This window comes from Colletotrichum higginsianum, chromosome 4 (genome assembly GCF_001672515.1).
Source record: "Colletotrichum higginsianum IMI 349063 chromosome 4, whole genome shotgun sequence".
Lineage (NCBI taxonomy): Eukaryota > Fungi > Ascomycota > Sordariomycetes > Glomerellales > Glomerellaceae > Colletotrichum > Colletotrichum higginsianum.
Genome location: NC_030957.1, coordinates 5,205,774 through 5,225,675, shown reverse-complemented (window position 1 = coordinate 5,225,675; position 19,902 = coordinate 5,205,774). Strand labels below are relative to the sequence as shown.

The window sequence follows — 19,902 nt, the reverse complement described above, 5'->3', positions numbered from 1 at the left end:
GGAACCGCATGCCATAGTGGAGACTTGACTGGACAGTGTGAATACCCTGGAGACAACATTGGTGTGCTTGCTTGAGTGCAGCAAAAACTGACCGTGCGGACACGGTGTACATCCGTACCTCACCCACATTTTTGCGCCGTTGCTCCCACGGGTGACCCTCCATTCCATCCACTGTCGCACTTTCCGTCACTGCAGACCTGGTCTTGCTCTTGCTCTTGCTCTCTCTGGTTCCTGGTTTCCCCATCCAATTCAGCCTCGTCACATTGTCTTCAAGCCCATTTCGTCCTACACTTTTCTTCTTCTTCTTCTTCTTCGTCGTCACACCTTCCCCTCCTGCAGCACGTCCCCGATTTGTTCTGAATCACCGTCTCTATCAACATCAAAAGGCGGTCGAAAACGAGTGCATCACCTCCCTCCTTTCGCGTTCAAGGGCAGCGCGACATCTGCTCATACCCGAGTCCAAAAAATCGACCATTTAGCACCTCCCAATCACACTCGACCCAAACAAATATCGACAGCGCAGACGAGCCCTCCTACCGCCAGTCGATGTTCCTCTCACTATAATTCTCGATCGCCCGGGTGCGCCAGCCACTGAGCCATGGCGACCCAACAGCAGATCGCTCTCGAGCGACTAGACAACCTGGTCAGGGACCTGAGGTCTCGGTAGGCCGCCCCCTCCATTTCGAACACCATCTTGCTTCGGACCTTTGGCGCAGCACCTAATCTGCTTTTAGAACCTCGGACGATGTTCGAAAGCGAGCGGCATTGCAGCTTAGAGAGCTGGTGCTGGTTTGTCATCGAGGTAAATCCATCCCTCTCTTGGCCTCGGCCCTGTCTATTCCCTGTGACCGTCTGCGCAACAACCTACTGACATGTCGTTTACGCAGACCTCCCCCTCGAACAGTTCAACACCATATATGGTCACGTAAACAACAAAATCACACAGCTCATCTCCCACGGGAATGACTCCTCCGAACGTCTGGGCGGCGTCTACGCCCTTGACGCCCTGGTCGACATCGAAGTCTCGGAGCAGTCCACCAAGATGTTTGCCCGTTTCAACCAGAACCTCAAGACCATTCTACGCGGCAAAGACATCAACCCCATGCAGGCCGCTGCCATCGCCTTGGGCAAGATGTGCCGACCAGGCGGTTCTATGATAAGCGAGCTGGTCGAGTCCGAAACCCAGATGGCCCTCGAATGGCTGCAGAGCGAACGAGTAGAGGAGCGCCGCTATAGCGCAGCCCTCGTCCTGCGCGAGCTGGCGAGACAGGCGCCCACTCTAATGTACAACTATGTCGGTCTGGTTCTCGACCTTATCTGGAACAGCCTGAGAGACAACCGTCACCTTATTCGCGCCACCTCCGCAGAGACCGTCGCCGCATGTTTCCGGATCATTAGAGAGCGAGACCAGGAACTGAAGCAGACATGGATGGAGAAGGCATACGCCGAACTTTTGCGCGGGCTGCAGCACGGCACCGTCGAGTACATCCACGCCTCGCTTCTCATGCTCAAGGAGCTCCTCGAGCAGGGCGGCATGTTCATGCAGGACCACTACCCTGAAGCGTGCGAAATCGTCTTGCGGTACAAGGACCACCGCGACGTCACTATTCGGAAGACAGTCGTCCTCCTCATCCCCGACCTCGCGAGCTACTCTCCCGCCGAATTTGATCGAAGTTACCTCCACAAGTTCATGGTCTACCTTTCTGGTATGCTGAAGAAGGATAAGGAGAGAAACGACGCGTTCCTTGCTATTGGCAATATTGCGAATTCGGTCAAGAGTGCCATCGCCCCGTACCTCGATGGTGTTATGACCCACGTCAGGGAAGGGCTGAGTCTGGCTGCTCGCAAAAGAGGCCCGGTCGATGCAGTCTTCGAGTGCATAAGTCGCCTCGCTGTTGCTGTTGGCCAGACCTTAAGCAAATACATGGAGGCTCTCCTCGACCCCATTTTCGAGTGCGACCTGACGCCAAAACTGACCCAGGCCCTCGTCGATATGGCCTTTTATATCCCGCCGGCCAAGGATACGATCCAGAACCGATTGCTCGATATGCTCAGCATGGTCCTTTGTGGAGAGCCTTTCAAGCCCCTGGGAGCCCCCCATCCAAACACCCTTCAAGCCGTGCCAGCTGTACCGAAGGACTCCAAAGACCCTTTGGCCTACGAGCACCGCAAAGCTGAAGTCAAGCTTGCTCTCAACACACTTGGAAGCTTTGATTTCACAGGCCACGTTCTCAACGAGTTTGTCCGTGACGTTGCTGTGAAGTACGTTGAGGATGAAGACCCAGAGACAAGAGAGGCAGCTGCTCTTACCTGCTGCCAGCTCTATGTGCGCGACCCCATTGTCAATCAGACAAGCTACCACGCGCTCCAGGTTGTTGGCGATGTCATTGAAAGACTTCTCACAGTGGGCGTATCGGACCCTGAGCCGAATATTAGACGGACAGTCCTTGCTGCCCTCGACGAGCGTTTCGATCGACATCTGGCCAAGGCAGAGAACATTCGTACTCTGTTTTTTGCTCTCAATGACGAGGTGTTTGCCATCAGGGAGGTTGCGATCTCTATCATCGGTCGGCTTGCCAGATACAACCCGGCATACGTCATCCCCTCTCTGCGCAAGACTCTCATCCAGCTACTGACTGAGCTTGAGTTCTCTGATGTCGCGAGGAACAAGGAGGAAAGCGCAAAGCTGCTCAGTCTCTTGGTACAGAATGCCCAGGGACTCGTCAAGCCTTACGTCGACCCCATGATGTCAGTTCTGCTTCCAAAGGCCAACGACCCTAGTGCCGCTGTGGCTGCAACGATCTTGAGGGCCATCGGCGAGTTGGCAACCGTCGGCGGCGAAGAGGTGCTGCCATACAAGGATAGGTTGATGCCCCTGATCATCGAAGCCTTGCAAGACCAGAGCTCGAACAACAAGCGCGAGGCGGCGCTCCATGCGCTGGGTCAGCTGGCCAGTAACTCGGGATATGTCATCGAGCCCTATCTGGAGTATCCCCAGCTGTTGGAGCTGCTCCAGGGCATCATCCGCACTGAAGGGCAGCGCGGGCCTCTCCGACAGGAGACCATCAAGCTGATGGGTATCCTGGGGGCTTTGGACCCTTACAAGTACCAGCAGGTTGAGCAGCGTCGCCCGGATGCTCAGCGCCGGGTTGAGAGCACGCAAATGACGGATATCTCGCTCATGATGACGGGTCTCACACCATCCAGCAAGGAGTATTTTCCGACTGTTGTCATCAACGCGCTTCTCCAGATCCTCAAGGACAACTCCCTTTCGAGCCACCACGCGTCTGTCATTGAGGCCATCATGAACATCTTCCGTACTCTCGGTCTGGAGTGTGTCTCGTTCCTCGACCGTATCATTCCGGCCTTCCTTGGTGTTATTCGCGCAGCAGACAAGACGCGTCTCGATTCGTACTTTAGCCAACTGGCCACTCTTGTGTCCATCGTCAGACAGCACATTCGCAACTTCCTGCCCGAGATTGTCGAGATTTGCCAGGAGTTTTGGAACACCACAAGCACCCTTCAGTCCACCATCATGAACCTGGTGGAGGCCATCTCGCGGTCCCTCGAGGGCGAGTTCAAGATCTATCTCGCAGGCTTGCTGCCACTGATGCTAGGCGTGCTTGAAAAAGACACCACCACGCGACGAACCCCTTCCGAGAAGGTCCTCCACGCGTTTCTCGTCTTTGGATCAAGTGCCGAGGAGTACATGCACTTGATCATTCCTGTTATTGTCAGGACGTTTGAGAAGCAAGGCCAGCCCTCTCCGTTGAGGAAGCAAGCGATCGAGACAATTGGCAAGATTACGTATCAGGTCAATTTGAACGACTACGCTGCCAAGATCATCCACCCCCTCACTCGTATCCTGGGCAGCGGAGATATCACTCTACGCGTTGCGGCTCTGGACACTCTTTGCGCCTTGATCCAGCAGCTCGGCAAGGATTATCTACACTTCATGGGCACTGTCAACAAGGTCCTCGCACAACATCAGATCCAGCACCAGAACTACGACTTGCTTGTCACCAAGCTCCAGAAAGGGGAGGTGCTCCCGCAAGACCTCGGTAGCGGCGACCGGTTTGTGGATCGTGTCGATGATCAAGCAGCGTTCGCGGACCTCGGCGCGAAGAAGCTTGAGATGAACGCTATCCACCTCAAGCAGGCGTGGGATACGAAGGGTAAGTCAACCAAGGAGGATTGGCAGGAATGGCTTCGTAGGTTCTCCACGACCCTGCTCACCGAGTCGCCCAACCATGCGCTTCGCGCCTGCGCTGCCCTCGCCAGCTCCTACTTGCCACTTGCGCGCGAGCTGTTCAACTCGGCGTTCGTGTCTTGCTGGAGCGAGCTCTACGAACAGTTCCAGGACGAGCTGATCCAAAATATTGAGAGCGCCATCAAGTCCGAGAACGTGCCCCCCGATCTGCTTGGCCTCCTGCTCAACCTCGCCGAGTTTATGGAACACGACGACAAAGCCTTGCCTATCGACATTAGGGTTCTCGGCCGGGAAGCGGCTCGTTGCCACGCCTACGCCAAGGCCCTACACTACAAGGAGCTCGAGTTCCTGCAGGACCAGAGCAGCGGGGCGGTTGAAGCTCTTATCGTGATCAACAACCAACTCCAGCAGTCCGACGCAGCCATCGGGATTCTCCGCAAGGCACAGCTTTACAAAGAGGGAATCCAACTTAGAGAGACGTGGTTCGAGAAGCTGGAGAGATGGGAGGAGGCGCTCGCCTTTTACACAAAACGCGAAATGGAGGTCCCCGACGACAAGCCCGTGCCTGTCGAGATCATCATGGGCAAGATGCGATGCCTGCACGCCCTTGGCGAGTGGGAGGCTTTGGCCGGCATCGCTGGCAACACGTGGGCCAACTCGTCGCCCGACGTCCAACGTCTGATTGCGCCCCTGGCAACCGCGGCTGCATGGGGCCTCAGCAAGTGGGATTCAATGGACAACTATCTGCAGTCCATGAAGCGCTACTCGACTGACCGGTCATTCTTTGGCGCCATCCTCGCTCTGCACCGCAACCAGTTTAGGGAGGCTGTCAACTGCGTGCAGCAAGCTCGGGAAGGCCTCGACACGGAGCTCAGTGCACTGGTTAGTGAGTCGTACAACCGAGCCTACCAAGTCGTGGTTAGAGTCCAGATGCTGGCCGAGCTGGAAGAGCTCATCGTCTACAAGCAGACGGACGACAAGAAGAAGGCCACGATGAGACGCACCTGGGAGACGAGGCTCAAGGGCTGCCAGAGAAATGTTGAGGTGTGGCAGCGGATGCTGCGTCTCCGCCACCTGGTTATCAGCCCGACGGAAAACATGCACATGTGGATCAAGTTTGCCAACTTGTGTCGCAAGTCGGGTCGCATGGGCCTTGCCGAGAAGTCGCTGAAGCAGCTCATCGGTGTCGAGCAAACCCCTCTGGAGACCTTAATTCCTTACTGGAACGAGAGGCAGCAGCCGAACGCCGCCGTGCCGCGAAACATTCCCTCCCAGGTCATCTACGCCATGCTCAAGTACGAGTGGGAGGTCGGCCAGCAGCCAGCGTTTCGCACGTCTGGGATCTCCGAGAGGACGCTCTACTGCCTCCGCAAGTTCACCAACGACTCGGCGCACCGGTACGAGGCGACCAAGGCTCATCTCACGTCGCAGGCTCCAAACGGCATGGACTTGTCGAGCGAATACGGCTTCCCCCACCAGATTGACCCTAGCCTCATGAACCCTCAGACGCAAAAGGCCTTGTACGACCAGACCGTCCTCCTGGCCAAGTGCTACCTGCGCCAGGGCGAATGGCACATCGCCCTGAATAAGGAGAACTGGCAGTACGAGCACGTCCAGGACATTCTGACGTCGTATTCACAAGCCACCAAGTACAACCCGCGTTGGTACAAGGCCTGGCACGCGTGGGCTCTGGCCAACTTCGAGATCGTGCAGGCGCTGTCGACCAGAGGTGAAAGGACCGACCACATGGTGATCGAGCACGTTGTGCCGGCTGTCCGGGGCTTCTTCAAGTCTATCGCGCTGTCCGCCGGCAGCTCTCTGCAGGACACGCTTCGGCTGCTGACGCTGTGGTTCACGCATGGCGCCAGTGCCGACGTGAACGCGGCCGTCACAGAGGGCTTCACCAACGTCAGCGTCGACACCTGGCTGGAGGTCATTCCCCAGCTCATCGCCCGGATCAACCAGCCGACACGTCGCGTACAGCAGTCAATTCACAGCCTCCTGGCGGATGTCGGTAGAGCCCATCCGCAGGCCCTTGTCTACCCGTTGACCGTCGCCATGAAGTCGTCGCAAAACTCTCGCCGATCGAGATCCGCTGCTCAGATTATGGATAGTATGCGTCAACACAGCGCCAATCTCGTTTCGCAAGCCGATGTTGTCAGCCACGAACTTATCAGGGTCGCGGTGCTTTGGCACGAGCAATGGCACGAGGGCCTCGAGGAAGCCTCGCGACTTTACTTTGGCGACCACAACATTGAGGGCATGTTCGCGACTCTCGAACCACTCCACGACCAGCTCGAGCGAGGCCCGGAGACTCTGCGCGAGATCTCCTTCACCCAAGCCTTTGGAAGAGACCTCACCGAGGCCCGCGAATGGTGCCGCCAGTACGAGGCCAGCAGAGATGTCAACGACCTCAACCAGGCATGGGATCTATACTACCAGGTCTTCCGCCGCATCTCGCGACAGCTACCTCAGCTCACTACTCTTGAGCTGCCCTACTGCTCGCCGAAGCTGCTGGCTGCCAAAGACCTCGACCTCGCCGTGCCCGGAACCTACCGCAGTGGCCAACCGATTGTCCGCATCATGGAATTTGAGGGCACGTTCACCGTTATCAACAGTAAACAGCGGCCTCGCAAGCTCAATATCAGCGGCAGCGACGGTGTATCATACGCCTTCTTGCTCAAGGGCCATGAGGATATCCGCCAGGACGAACGAGTTATGCAGTTGTTCGGTCTGTGCAACACCTTGCTGTCCAATGATTCGGAATGCTACAAGCGACACCTCAACATCCAGCGGTACCCGGCGATCCCGCTCTCCCAAAACTCGGGTCTGTTGGGCTGGGTACCCAACAGCGACACTCTGCACGTTCTGATTAGGGAATACCGTGAGAGCAGAAAGATCCTCCTTAATATTGAGCATCGCATCATGCTCCAGATGGCTCCCGACTACGACAACCTCACCCTCATGCAGAAAGTGGAAGTCTTTGGTTATGCACTTGACAACACGACGGGTCAGGATCTCTATCGTGTACTGTGGCTCAAGAGCAAGAGCTCCGAGGCTTGGTTGGAACGCCGCACCAATTACACGCGCTCCTTGGGCGTCATGTCGATGGTTGGGTACATCCTTGGTCTCGGCGATCGTCACCCGTCGAACCTCATGCTCGACCGTGTGACGGGCAAGATCATCCACATCGACTTTGGCGACTGCTTCGAAGTGGCTATGAAACGCGAGAAGTACCCAGAGCGTGTGCCGTTCCGACTCACCCGCATGCTCACCTACGCCATGGAAGTGAGCAATATTGAGGGCAGCTTCCGCATCACCTGCGAGCACGTCATGAGAGTGCTGAGAGACAACAAGGACAGTGTCATGGCCGTTTTGGAAGCGGTAAGTTCCCTCCCTCAATGTCCCATTCGAAGCTGTGTTGTCGTGCTGATCCATCTCCTTGCTACAGTTCATTCACGATCCTCTTCTGACCTGGCGCCTTACGAATGCGGCCAGCCCGACGGGACCGAACTTCCGATCCGAACGCGAGACAGCCCTTGCTGGTCCGCAGGCCGCCCGAGCCCGTCGCCCTTCGGTTCTCGACTCGGATATAGCACCCTCCGAACTACTCGCCGCAGGCGATCCTGCCATGCCCGGAGGACCTGTCGCACGCTCTCGGTCGAGGACAAACTCTTCAATGGCTCACGATGGCAGTGTTGTCAACGGTAACCACGGGCAAGACCCCACCGAGATCCAGAACGCGCGGGCTGTCGAGGTTTTGGACCGTGTCTCTCAGAAGTTGACGGGCAAAGACTTCAAGCCGAATGAGGAGCTCGATGTCATTAACCAGGTCAACAAGCTCATCACGGAGGCGACGAAGCTGGAAAACCTCTGCCAGCACTACATAGGATGGTGCAGTTTCTGGTAAATCAGGCAATGTGCAATCGGAGAGAGCTAGTGCGAGGGGTTTCCGAATCGCTAGTTGAACATGGTGTGTTCTGGGCAACTCTTGGGAGGTTTTAGACAAAAGGTCCTCGATTGTGTGGACTGGCCGCCGTCACGTGGGCGGATTTCTCTTCAATGTGTGAGTAGCTTCCCTCGGCTGTATTTCCAGGGTTTTTCTTCTGCTTTTGTCTATGTATACCAGATCATGGATCACAGGGGAGGGGAGGGATGAGTCTGTTTTAAGAGGTCGCACGCGGCCTTCTTTACTTTATGTAGTGGAGACATCATGGCAAGGCGTCTGGGTAAACAGAAAATTCAAAGGTTCTTTTCCCAAACGATGTTACAATCGCGAACAATGCCTACTAGTGCCTCTGCTGCGTGATATTGAGTCGGCCCCCGGGACTTCTACCTCCGTCAACAACTTCAACTTTCAATCTTGGTCAAAGTGACGCCAAAGGGCCGGGGTGAGATGCTCGTAGCTGATCCATCCTTGGCGGCGGTGACAACGAAATCGTCCAGAGCCAGGTAGTTGTATGCCTTACGGTCGATGAGGCCCCAGGTCTGGCATCCACCGTCGGGATAGAAAAGCTCGTCGTCGATTTCGGGCTCGTCATGGTTTTTGTAGACTGCCCGCCACGACCACTGGTCGCCCTCCCTAATGTTCGTCGGGTAGAGCCTTCCACTGACGTTGAAGGTCTTAGGCCCGGGGCTCAAGCCGTAATTGGGTATGTTGGCGAGCACGTTAACGCCGCGGACGGTATAGTTCGTCAACGACAAGCCCGGCCCGTCGTCAACGGAGAGGGTGAGAGTTGAGTTCGTCTCATCGTCGATGTAGGTTCCAGCAAAGGTCGCGTCGGCGTACTCCTTGTTTGCCTGCTCGAGGGCCGGGATGAGAGTCTCTATCACAGGGGAGATGACTCGCGCGGGGAACTGCGAGGATTCCGCCGCCTCTGCACCCGCAGTGAGAATAGAGATGACGAGGTCATAATCCGGCACGACGATGAGGACGTTGGTGTATAAGCCGAGGTCGCCAGACTTGGTGTAGGCGGACACAGGCACTCCCGAGTCGAGGAGCGTCGAGGACGTCCAAATCTCCCAGGGGGCGCCAATGGAGTATCCGCGTGAAGAGGTGAAGGCGCGGGGCTTCAACCAAGAACGCGTGTCGATGCCGAGGTCGGAGGAGAGGATGGCGGCGCCAAAGGCCAGCAGGTCTCGGGTGTTTGTGTAGATACCGCCAGCGGAGGCGAAGACGCCGAGGTCGCCGCCCCAAGTGACTTCGCCCTTGGGAATGAACCCCCAAGCGTCGTCGGCGGGGACGGCGATGGAGGTGTTGGCGAGGCCGAGGGGCTTGAGGATAGTCTCGGTGAGGATAGACTCGTAGGTCTTGTTGGTGGCGGTCTCGAGGACGAGGGACAACAGGGAGAGGCCGATGTTGGAATAGACTGGCGTTGTGTGAGGTAGGAAGACGAGTGGTTTCTTGTTGAGGCCACTGAGGAGGTCTTTGAAGTGTTAGGAGATACGGAATCAGAGGAGTAAGGGATTGAGGGTGCATACCATCCGCCGTGCAGGGCTTTGTGCCCCCGAGACCGGAGCAGGTAGGCTTTGTAGAGTTGGAGACAGGTGGGAGGCCCAAAGCTGCCCAGTTTCCAGGGAAGACGGCAAGATCAGTGGCGACTAATGTTGGTTAGAGGCGCGAACGGTAAGTAATGAACAAGGGAGGAAGACTTACTGTCGCCTCCCAGTCCCGAGACGTGAGACGCCAGATCCTCGATGGTGATGCTATCCCACGGCACGAAGTTGAGTTTGCCCTTGTTCCTGGCGGCCTCGGCCTTGAGTTGCGGGAGGTACTTCGTCACGGGGTCAGTCCCCTTGATTTGAGTACTCTGCAGAGCCGCAAGGGTTGTGAAGAGCTTGGTGATGCTGCCGCCGCGGTAGACGGTGTCGATGTCGACAATTGTGGTGCTGCGATTGTCGGCGATGAGAGGGGTGAAGTGCCAGTCGAATAAGGGAACGCTTTCGTGGATGGACTTGACGCCTATGGAGATTGCGGTGGCTTTGAGCGAAGAGGTGCGGTTGGCCAGGCCTTCTTGGATCTTGGCGATGGCTTGTTTGACGGCCGTCGAGTCGCTGGGGGTCTTCGAGGAAGGTAGAGTCGGCCCCAATGGCGGGCACGGATTGGCCTCAATGCCTTGAAGGCAAGAAATTGCCATAAGGGCGAGGATGGCTATGGAAACCATTTTGAAGGTGACCAAAGGTGACGGAGGGAAGATGGAGGATATCAACGGTGAGTGAGACGAATATCTGCGTATATCCTGTGAAGATATCTGATTATTTGGCTCTGGCTTGCAAGTTATCAACATTTTCAGGTGGCACCAAGACTTGTTATATCATTCGTGATTTTGGTCACCTCACACCAAGCAAGACAGAACGCACTTCTCAGAGCTATTTCTGGACTTCAACATTGACGAAGGAACTTCGCCATGAGTGTACGTGACATTGGGGCTTTGGAAGTTGCATTAACCTCATTAGTCTCTCCGATCTACAAGCTTCATCCCTCTGGAACCAAGGGAAAGCCCGAACTCGAGCCTCAAGAAGTCCGATATCGCCAATCAGGTTAGTGTCTGAAAGCAATTCAAGAGCTACACCCCAAGGCAACAAACTCGGAAAGGGGGGGGGAACATGTTCTGGCGGAAATAAGGTTAGGATCTTGTCTTTTGGTGCTCAGCCGCCTTTGGAGCGTGGACTCGAACAACTGGCGATCTCCACGGCTATGCATCCGTTCAGGCTGATGGTGAATAGGTCAGCCTGGCAGGTCGGCAGAGTGAACCGCCCGTTCGGACCTGGAGGACATGGACCAATCGGAAGGTATCGATGATAATTAAGCTAGTCGCAGCGTGTCTTGGCTGATCGTTGCTCAACGATGGCATGGCGAAATGTCAGGATCGGGGTTCTTGCGAGGGGATTCAGCGTGTCCCGAACCAACAATACGGAGATACGTACCAGTGGCCGACCGGTGAAGTACCCACATCGGGGTGATATGGGGGCGAAGTGGAGCTCAGCCTGGGTATCTATTTGAGCTAATTGATTGGCCAGCTCGCAAGTCCAGTCCGAGCAGGAAAGCCAATCGCAGGAGGTGATTACTAGCAATTTACAGCCATTACAGTGGGTCTCATGCTCATGGCCGGGAGTCTTGGACTGAGCCACTTCCTTCGCACCAAGCCAGGGAATCCGGGCTCCATCGCTCCATCGCTAATGCTCACCTCACATGCAGTGTGCAGCCCACGATGAGACGTCAAACTGGGCAGTGACAGGGCTGAGAGAGAATTCGCGCGCCCACGGCGTCCACGTTGTTGCCCTCCTCCTTCCCTCCAGGCAGAGACATTCTTTCTTCCACCACCCTCGCTCTACCACTGACGCGTAGACTCTGGCGCACAAAGGATTGTTCATACTTGTTTTGTTGGTACTTCTAACTCTCGCAGCCGTGTGACGTGTCCAGACAGCCTTGGAGGAGATCTCGCTTTGGATCGACTGTGGGTTTACTGCTTTTCGCGTCATTACCCCCTTCGGCGCCCTTGCAGAATCGTGTCGAGCCCCGTCCCCTCCTCATTCCTTGTGAATGCACAGACAATACAAGAGTCCTATTCTCACATTCTGATTCCGTCTTCAAGAGGCTGTCAGCCCTGATTGCTTGCCTCGGACCTCACATCTCGGATTGCCCCTTCGACAACGACTCGAGATCCAAAACAAACCAGGGCCATTCAAAGGAAACGGCCAGGTCCCAATCACATAACCCGGCTTTGGACTAGGACGCCCATTTGTTCTTGGCAGGGAGAGGGGAGCCGCACCATGAGCACAACGGCGGCCAACCAGCAAATAATGGGGCTTCAAGGAGGTGCGCCGCCGGCGTCATCCCAGGTCCCTTCTGGTCGAAAAGGCACCAAGAAAGTCCGGACTGGATGTGTCACCTGCAAGTTGAGTCCGAGTCTTCCATTTCAACTGCTGCTCTTTGTCCGAGGCCGGTCATCCCATCTCTTGTCGTCTCAACACTCGTCATCTCATCTTGCCTCGTCCGAGGTCTTCCACTCCCCCTTGCCCTGCTAACCCCGTCGCGGCTGCTAGAATTCGAAAGGTCAAGTGTGACGAGACCAAGCCTGCATGCCTTCGCTGCAACAAGACGGGTCGGAAATGCGACGGCTACTTGCCTCCCAAGCTGCCGGGGAACAATCCCGGCGGCGTCATGCGCTTAAGCCCGCCTGTCTCGCCCTTTGCGGACTGGGCCGGTGGTACCAAGGAGCAGCGCGCCTTTGATTTCTATCGTAGCTTTTCCGCCCCGTCTATCTTCAGCGACGGCGTCAGCTCGATGCTGTGGAAGAAGCTGGTGCCGCACTTTTGCCATGCCGAGCCGGCAATCCGTCACGCCGTCCTCGCCATTAGCAGTCTTCATGAGACGCTAGCGTTGCCGCCGGGCTCCAATTCGGCCGTTGAAGAGGAAAACAACCATGGCGTGCTGACCAACGCATTTGCTGCCGAGCAGTACGGCAAAGCTCTGAAGTGTCTCCAGGAATGGAAGCCCACCGAGACATCGCCAGCAACAGTGCCGTTGCTGGCGTGTCTATTGTTCATCTGCATAGAGTTCATGCTTGGAGACGAGGGCGCGTCGCAAGTTCACATCAACCAGGGCAGACTAATCCTCTCGCAGCTCGAGCCTTCGACAGACGTGGACATGATCAAGAAACACTTCGTGCCCGTCTACAGCCGGCTCGCCCTCGCATCCTTCCTTTTTGGTTGCTTCCCCGCCGCGATACCGCCAAACATGAAAGCAAGCTCTGCCACGAATCTGTTCTTCTCATCAGTAGACGAGGCCGAGGTTGCGCTCTACGAACTGATCGATGACGGGCTACGATTCACGGCCAAAGCCAAAAGAGCAGCCTACTCATATCCCCCGAGCGATCCGACTTTACTGGAACTGGATCGCGAGCAAGATGACTTCCTCGCAAAACTATCGCAATGGCATGTGTCCTTTGTCGTCATCTCGGCCATTGATGACGCGTTGAGCAAATGCAAGCTGTGCATGGTGTACTACCACGCAGCCAGGATCGCCATCAGCACTGCGATGGACACCCTGGAGACGGCGTTCGACAACCATATCGTAACTTTCGCGTCCATCATCAGCAACGCAGCCGAGTTTGTGCACGCGTCACGGAGAGTGTCGGGGCGCGACCCTTCCCAGGCCGCCATGGCGATGCCCAAATTCGTCTTTGACACCGAGATCATCCCGCCGCTATACTACGTAAGCATCAAATGCCGGCATCCCATGCTACGGCGCGCGGCCGTGGACTTGCTGAAGCAAGAAACAGTCAGGAAGCGAAAGGAGAACCTGTGGGATGCGCAGATGATCTCCGAGATCGGCAAGCGCTGTATAAACATTGAAGAAGAAGCCGCCCGTCGCCGCGACGAATCGGTCGATTTGACCGCAGGATGGGACACGGTCTCCTGGGAGGAATCGGACGGTGTGCCCATCGGTCTTTTCCCCACGAACAATGACCCCAGCATCGACTGCGACTACCCAGTGCCTCGGGTCCAGTATCCTCAGATCCCCAAGCTCACCAACACCCAAATCAACGCGGAATACGAGCGGACCAGAGACCTTGTGAGAAACCTCGTCCAGAGCAGACACACGACGCCCAGTTCCATGTCGACTGGGTCAACGTCGTCGTCGTCGTCGTCGTCATCTGGCGGCAGCAGCGCCTTCTGGGGACCGCATCAGCTCGAGGCGCCGTTCGGTCTGCCCGAGCATGCGAGGATAAAGAACGCACTCATCGACAATGAGTCGAAGTGGGGGAGCTGGATCACCGTCTTTATGGACCCGAAAGAGGCCGGAGCGGCGCATTGGAAGGTGACCAGGGAGTTTATTCGGCGGTCATCAGCGCGGGTGTAGAGAGATGGTTCCTGTGACAACTTGGTATGCAAGGCACGTACTTCATTGTGTATTTCAGCGCGTATCTGTTCTCAGTGACGAGTTAGTGGAAGTGTGGCGCGTTGATTTTGTTGTGCTTTTCCCAGATTTTACACACGGAGAGGGAATTTGGGCGACCAAGGAAGACTCCATATGACTTTCAGGAGCTGGCATGTATGTATTTAAAGAGGAAGATAATGAACACAAAAGATTTAAACTCCTCGGGAATGCTCTCGTGGGCCGTACGAAGAAAATTCTGTCAGATGGACCAGCGTTGCACACGACCCATCTCCCAGTGTTGACGCCCTGTAAGATGAATGAATTCAGCGTGCCAGTGTCTACACATCGGTCAAGAGGTCCGAGGTCCACCACGACCGGAGAGTCTTGATATCCCCTTAGAGCTACGATAGCCTCCTTCGTGGCTGTAGCAGCTGAGCGCGCCGTTCTTGCTGACCCAGATGCCATATGCTGGGAGTCTCGTGTCAGCCAAGAGTCAAGAAGTGAGACTGGTATGTTTTTGGTTCCCATCTACTTACATAGATTGATCCGTGAGTTTACCACGAAGGACTCCCACTCGCCAATCTTCTTCGGGCATTTTCGGCACTCTAAGATGACAGTGTCTTCCGGTTTATGCTGGACTATGCGGCAGCCCTGGCACTTGAAATCGCCGCTGTGTATGGCGGGTCATCATGATCAGCAAGGTGTGTGAACAGTGTAGGAACGGTTGGTGTGTGAGTCCACGACGGAGAGAATGAAGGCAACTAACAGGTTTGACCAGTAAAGGAGCCCATTGCTATTCACGATGCACTTTTTGAGGTCAAGCTTAGTGAAGACTGGCTCGCCTGCCTCGTTCGCGCAGGTAGCTTCCATCAGGAACGGTCTTTCTCCTCTGTGGTCGGCCGTGTATCTGATCTTACTGCAAACATTTTGAACGCAGTCTGACTCGAAAGGGCATTCGCGTTCGCTAACGGCCGGAGTGCCGAAGAGCACAATTGCGATGGCGAAGATGAGGGACGTGATGTTCATGATGACGATGGAAGGAACGGGACTTAAAAGTCTGAATGTCGCCAAAAGCCACACGCGAGAAACAGTATGGGCAAGCGACCTTGTTGTTTCTTGGAAAACGCGGGAGTTGAAGTTTTGATTCTTGCGTTCTCTTCCAGGATATAAGAAGTCAGAGAACTTTTCTCGTCCGCAGCTACATATTTGTCATTCCAAAGGTAGACTTACACAAGCAGACATTCGACGCGCACAAAACCATTGAGTCTTGAAGGTTATCATCCCTTGCATCTGAAAGGAGCCTCGCGGATGCATGACACAGCCAACCCTCGAGGCCGAGAAACAATGACACCAAAGGCCCGTCCGAAACTTCAGACCACACATATCAATGTGCGTCCAGAGCCCAAAACCACCGGATGCAGCAATGGCGGGGACTGAACAGTGTACTTCGTGAAGTGGATGGTACATTCTGATTCTCCGTACAAAGTGTCTGTTACGCAGAAGGGGGGGGGGAAGACAACTGCAGGGAACAACCGCAACTTCGCCCTCACGTGCTTCGTGGCAGCATCGAAAACTCTTGCAAGGACAGTTCTTTCTTGGTGATAATTAGAATGTCGCACAGGCGGTGAAAGGGAGAAAGTCCAATCATTTCTTTGCATTCATCATCTAGCCGAAGCCCAGAACAGACAGACTCGGAACGTCGGAGTAGGGCTAGTCTCCCTGATGATATCATGCATGAAAAACACCATGCAAGGGCCCTGAGATCCTTTTCAATAAGCGAGCCACAGTTTTTTCTAGTACTGCGGTGCATAGTGTTTGTTTCTGCTATCTTCAATATCAACTTACCTCTTTCGATCATCCTTATTCCAACCGTCCGGTTTCCCCTTATGTCCAACCCACTACCTTTGTGAGAAACGGTCTCCAAGCACAATTTCCCCCTCTTTTGATCGACTCGCCTCAAACTTTTCCACGAAGACGACTTGATAGCTTGACGTGTCGACGAGGACGGCTAGAAAACTGGCTCGGATCTTTGATCAACGCATTCCTGGCAAAAAGAAGCTCATATGCCAGCGTCTTGCTGGCCTCACTGCTGTCCATAGAAACTGTTGGATGTTTTGATGCAAAGCGATGGAGTTTCTGACATTTCCTTCAGTGGGAACTTGCCCAGCGTAGCTTTCAGGAGACCGGGCAGTATTGTGGTCACAACCGCGGTGAGAGAGGCCCGAACAAATGGACTCCAATCGGAATACGAATAATTTAGACAATGCCAACGGTTGAGTGAATTCTCTGGGAATGGGGTCAGCAAGTCGCACCGTTTGGAGCGAGCGAATCTGTTGGATGTCGTGCAGGAAGAGTTCAAGTGCCGCCTGAAACTCGTTAGATGCAGGAGCATCACTGCGACTGTTGGGACAGATGGTTAGCTTCTTGATGTTAAGGGCCGATCGAACAAGCTGTTGTGACAATGTCACGCCAGGACCTATTCCGCAAAAGAAGTGTAGGTACAATGACTTGATGTTTTTCAACACGAAGGCGTGCGATGGATCAATGTGGACCTCAATGAAAGCCGTCGGATTAGATGAGGCCGCCGACCGGTTGGTGTTCTGACTTTGTGATCCAAGCCAAAAATGGAAATGGTTTTTGCTGTGCAAAAGACTCAGTACCTCGCCTCTGACTTGACGGGAGACTAACGTCAATGACGATTGGGGATGGGTCCGCGACCACGCCATATCAGCCGCTGGCCCAAATGCATCCAGATCATATTCTGTGGGAATGAGCTCAGATAGCTCATAGATTCTGTTGCGTAGCTCGGCCGGAAGTTCGAAGAACTTTGGGAAGTAATCTTTCTGTGTCTGTTTGTTCATTTCCATAGTAGAAGTGTTCATTCGAAGCTTCTGGGTTGTGGCGACTTCACGGACTGGGCCAACGTAGTCTCAATTGTTGAAGTGAAACTTTGCTAGGGATGCTGTCTATAGTCTGTGTCGTATTCAGAGATTTCGAGCTATACTGAGACGGCAAAACCGGCCCTTATAAATATCTCTAAGATGACCAGAGCATGCGAAGCCTCCTGTCAAGTTGAACGTTGTGGTTGGACATTGTATCTCTTAGAACCTCAACGTATGGAGTTACAATATTGTTCAGTATCTCAAACTGGAAATATGCTCGCTTTGGTGAACTGTTGTTCTTTATGACTACAACGTACAAAGCCTTTGTTGCGTCATTGTGTAGCATTCAAAAATCATATACTCCCATATCCCAGAAGCTCAGAACATGCCTGGCGATCAAGCAGAAGGTCCAACCATGAGTCTTATGGACGAAGCTTATATGAAGCCCCAGACCGTCACCAGAAATGTGTCCGTCGATGAGACCCGGTGCTTTCAGTGTTGCAAATTTGTCTGCGTTTTGACTTCGTGCATTACCTCATCCTGGGAAACAGTCTCTGAATCCCCACCCTTGTGACTGGTGCCAAAATGTCGAATAACTAGCCAGGCTGGGTAAATCGACACAAACCAAAGCCCAAAGTTTATGTACGGCCCACCGACAAGTGCGAAGATCGGAACGGCGTTCAGTCCGTAGCTAAGAGCTTGCCAGGCAGACTCGATACCTCGGAGAAGGGCAGATAACCGGATAGTTTCTTGTGGACTCTCCGAAATTTGTCCAATGATGAAGAATGCAAAGTTGTAATTGAGTTGGAAGCCTGAGACCAAGAAGATGAACACTCCAAACCCTCTTCCGAAACCCGGATCGCTCCAGTCCAGGGTGGGCTGCGTTCGGCGGTACTCTGTGACGTTGATCGTAAGCCAGAGCCACCATGCGCCTTGCAGAGTCATGATTACGGCGAAAGCCCATCTAGCCCTCTTCTTGAGAGCAATCTGGTTCTGGTCAAGCCACAATCCCAGCAGATTCCCAGCGACAACGGCCACGATACCAGAGAGGAACGAGCCAAGAGCTCTGGCTCGAACTGAGAACCAAAGGGCGATGTATGTGAAGAATATGGACTCTGAGTAGACGCCTTGTCCAATCCAGAGTATAAGAAGTAAAAACTTGGGTGTGAGGAAGGTCTTGGTCGTTGCCTTGATTTCTTGCCACGGGCTGTCGGCGATTGTAAGCTCTACAGCTTTACCGTCCCCCCTTTGGACCTTGTGAGGCCGATTCAGCAGCAGAGCAACGAAGGGTCCGCAAGCTTGTAGAGCAATGAAGATGAGGTAGACCTTGTAAGATACTTTTCCAGCCCCGCTGCGATCAGAGTTCAAGCCGAGGCTGATTGCGCCACCCAGGATTTGACCAACTCTGGTCCACGTGAGCCAGTACGCGATCATCCGTCCTCTGTTGTGTGGCTCTGGGTACGCAATAGCAATGGCGGCTTCAGAGCCCCAAAATATTCCGGCCGACACGCCGCAAAACGCGGCTCCGACGATGACGAGCCACTCGACACCATATCGGTTGTTCAGGTAAAGACCCGCGCTGTACGGGGCAAACCCGATGGTGCCGACGACCAATGCTCCCTTGATACCGATGTATTTGACGATTGAGGAAGTGAGCCAGCATGAGATGATCATAAGGCAGAAGGTGAGCGCGTTGCCTGTATTGACGAGATACGGCTCTTGCGCACCGCCTGGAATCGGTCAGCAATAATACGCATGGTGAGGGTTTTTCGAGTAGCCAACTGACCGGCACCCAGTGAATTCATCGCGCCCCATAGTCCTGGTGCGGCAAAGCTGCACATGCCAAGTATCGTGGCATTGTAGAATGGTGAACGATACCACTTGACTGTCGGTCGTAAGTGTCTGAGCACTGGGATGTTTAGGACCATGTTACCTACCAGCGACTCTTTCCGATTGCACAGTGGCCTGTGCCGCGTCTGGCGCGGTACTCGCCTTGTCAGACATCACGTAGTGATGTAATCTGAGATACTGCAATGCGTTCTAAGCAGTGATCTCTCACGATAGCTGACTTGCTGGCTGCAGGATGCCTTGAACAAGATCTTGACAAGATTAGAGATGTCGTGAGTGCTGGATTCAACATGCAGGAGTTCCCGCTCGAGGTTTATGAGATAAAGAGCTACCATGCGGTTGGGTGCTGGGTGACGTTGCACGCAGAGCACGCCATTAAGGCCCTGATTGGAAGCATTGCCCTCATCTCCGCTGTTACCCAGTTCCAGACCATTGGTCACTGGGTTAGACAACCGAGGTGACTGCCGCTCATCTCCGCTGTCAGACGGGGATTGGGCCGTAACTCTGCCTATTTAGATAAGAGACGACGAGGGTTTGTCAGATACCCTCGATGATCTCAACTTGGCACCCATGGCGTGCTTCAGTGCGCGTATGCTGAGTCAGCAGAGGTTCGAAGACAGAAGGCTTGAACCGCCAGCAGAGTAGAAAAAGGTCTTTTAAAGAACGAGAGGGACATACTCCGTACGTGAAGCTGCGATTCCGTTTCTGTGGCGTTGAATAGTGGGAATATCAAAGTTAAATGGTGGCGTTTGGCATTGCATGCTTTCATCATCCCTATGCCGCTAATTAGTAATTGCCAAAGTCTCTAGTCTTCAATTTAAAACCTTTCTACGTAACACTTGCAACCGCTATTTATTTGTTGGCTTGATTGAAAGTGCATACGACTCTACTATGGACCGACTGGTATCCGTAAGATGATGTACTTGTCTAACTCTTCTACTTATCTTAACGAGCCTAGAATGACTACGCAACTGACCAATTGCGAATCGGCGATCATGTCTCTACCATCCTTCGAAATCCACTTGACATGGAACTTTCTGGGGTAGAGAGGACGTCAGCTTTAAAAGCTCTTCACTTTG

At 54.4% G+C, this 19,902-nt stretch overlaps 7 protein-coding genes across 7 annotated transcripts; 3 read left to right on the top strand and 4 right to left on the bottom strand.

The window, feature by feature from the left end:
* Positions 1 to 598: 598 nt before the first annotated feature.
* Positions 599 to 8,120, top strand: CH63R_06911 (FAT domain-containing protein; the record flags this gene model as incomplete). Its single annotated transcript, XM_018301886.1, has 4 exons — positions 599 to 663; positions 735 to 802; positions 888 to 7,594; positions 7,662 to 8,120. 4 exons carry the CDS (start codon positions 599 to 601, stop codon positions 8,118 to 8,120), a joined length of 7,299 nt encoding a protein of 2,432 aa, XP_018159736.1.
* A 440-nt stretch (positions 8,121 to 8,560) lies between these two features.
* Positions 8,561 to 10,374, bottom strand: CH63R_06910 (Beta-lactamase; the record flags this gene model as incomplete). The annotated part of the gene is made up of 3 exons (XM_018301885.1): positions 8,561 to 9,636; positions 9,692 to 9,811; positions 9,867 to 10,374. 3 exons carry the CDS (start codon positions 10,372 to 10,374, stop codon positions 8,561 to 8,563), a joined length of 1,704 nt encoding a protein of 567 aa, XP_018159735.1.
* Positions 10,375 to 11,983: 1,609 nt separating this feature from the next.
* CH63R_06909 (C6 zinc finger protein) lies at positions 11,984 to 14,075 on the top strand (the record flags this gene model as incomplete). The annotated part of the gene is made up of 2 exons (XM_018301884.1): positions 11,984 to 12,204; positions 12,257 to 14,075. 2 exons carry the CDS (start codon positions 11,984 to 11,986, stop codon positions 14,073 to 14,075), a joined length of 2,040 nt encoding a protein of 679 aa, XP_018159734.1.
* A 367-nt stretch (positions 14,076 to 14,442) lies between these two features.
* On the bottom strand, positions 14,443 to 15,119 carry CH63R_06908 (Cvnh domain-containing protein; the record flags this gene model as incomplete). The annotated part of the gene is made up of 3 exons (XM_018301883.1): positions 14,443 to 14,561; positions 14,630 to 14,763; positions 14,860 to 15,119. The coding sequence occupies 3 exons, from the start codon at positions 15,117 to 15,119 to the stop codon at positions 14,443 to 14,445; spliced, it is 513 nt and encodes a 170-aa protein (XP_018159733.1).
* Positions 15,120 to 16,126: 1,007 nt separating this feature from the next.
* Positions 16,127 to 17,311, bottom strand: CH63R_06907 (uncharacterized protein; the record flags this gene model as incomplete). The annotated part of the gene is made up of 2 exons (XM_018301882.1): positions 16,127 to 17,007; positions 17,293 to 17,311. The coding sequence occupies 2 exons, from the start codon at positions 17,309 to 17,311 to the stop codon at positions 16,127 to 16,129; spliced, it is 900 nt and encodes a 299-aa protein (XP_018159732.1).
* A 156-nt stretch (positions 17,312 to 17,467) lies between these two features.
* On the bottom strand, positions 17,468 to 18,979 carry CH63R_06906 (cytochrome c oxidase subunit 1; the record flags this gene model as incomplete). The annotated part of the gene is made up of 3 exons (XM_018301881.1): positions 17,468 to 18,705; positions 18,762 to 18,860; positions 18,913 to 18,979. 3 exons carry the CDS (start codon positions 18,977 to 18,979, stop codon positions 17,468 to 17,470), a joined length of 1,404 nt encoding a protein of 467 aa, XP_018159731.1.
* Positions 18,980 to 19,113: 134 nt separating this feature from the next.
* CH63R_06905 (uncharacterized protein) lies at positions 19,114 to 19,468 on the top strand (the record flags this gene model as incomplete). Its single annotated transcript, XM_018301880.1, has 2 exons — positions 19,114 to 19,266; positions 19,340 to 19,468. The coding sequence occupies 2 exons, from the start codon at positions 19,114 to 19,116 to the stop codon at positions 19,466 to 19,468; spliced, it is 282 nt and encodes a 93-aa protein (XP_018159730.1).
* Between the last annotated feature and the right edge of the window lie 434 nt (positions 19,469 to 19,902).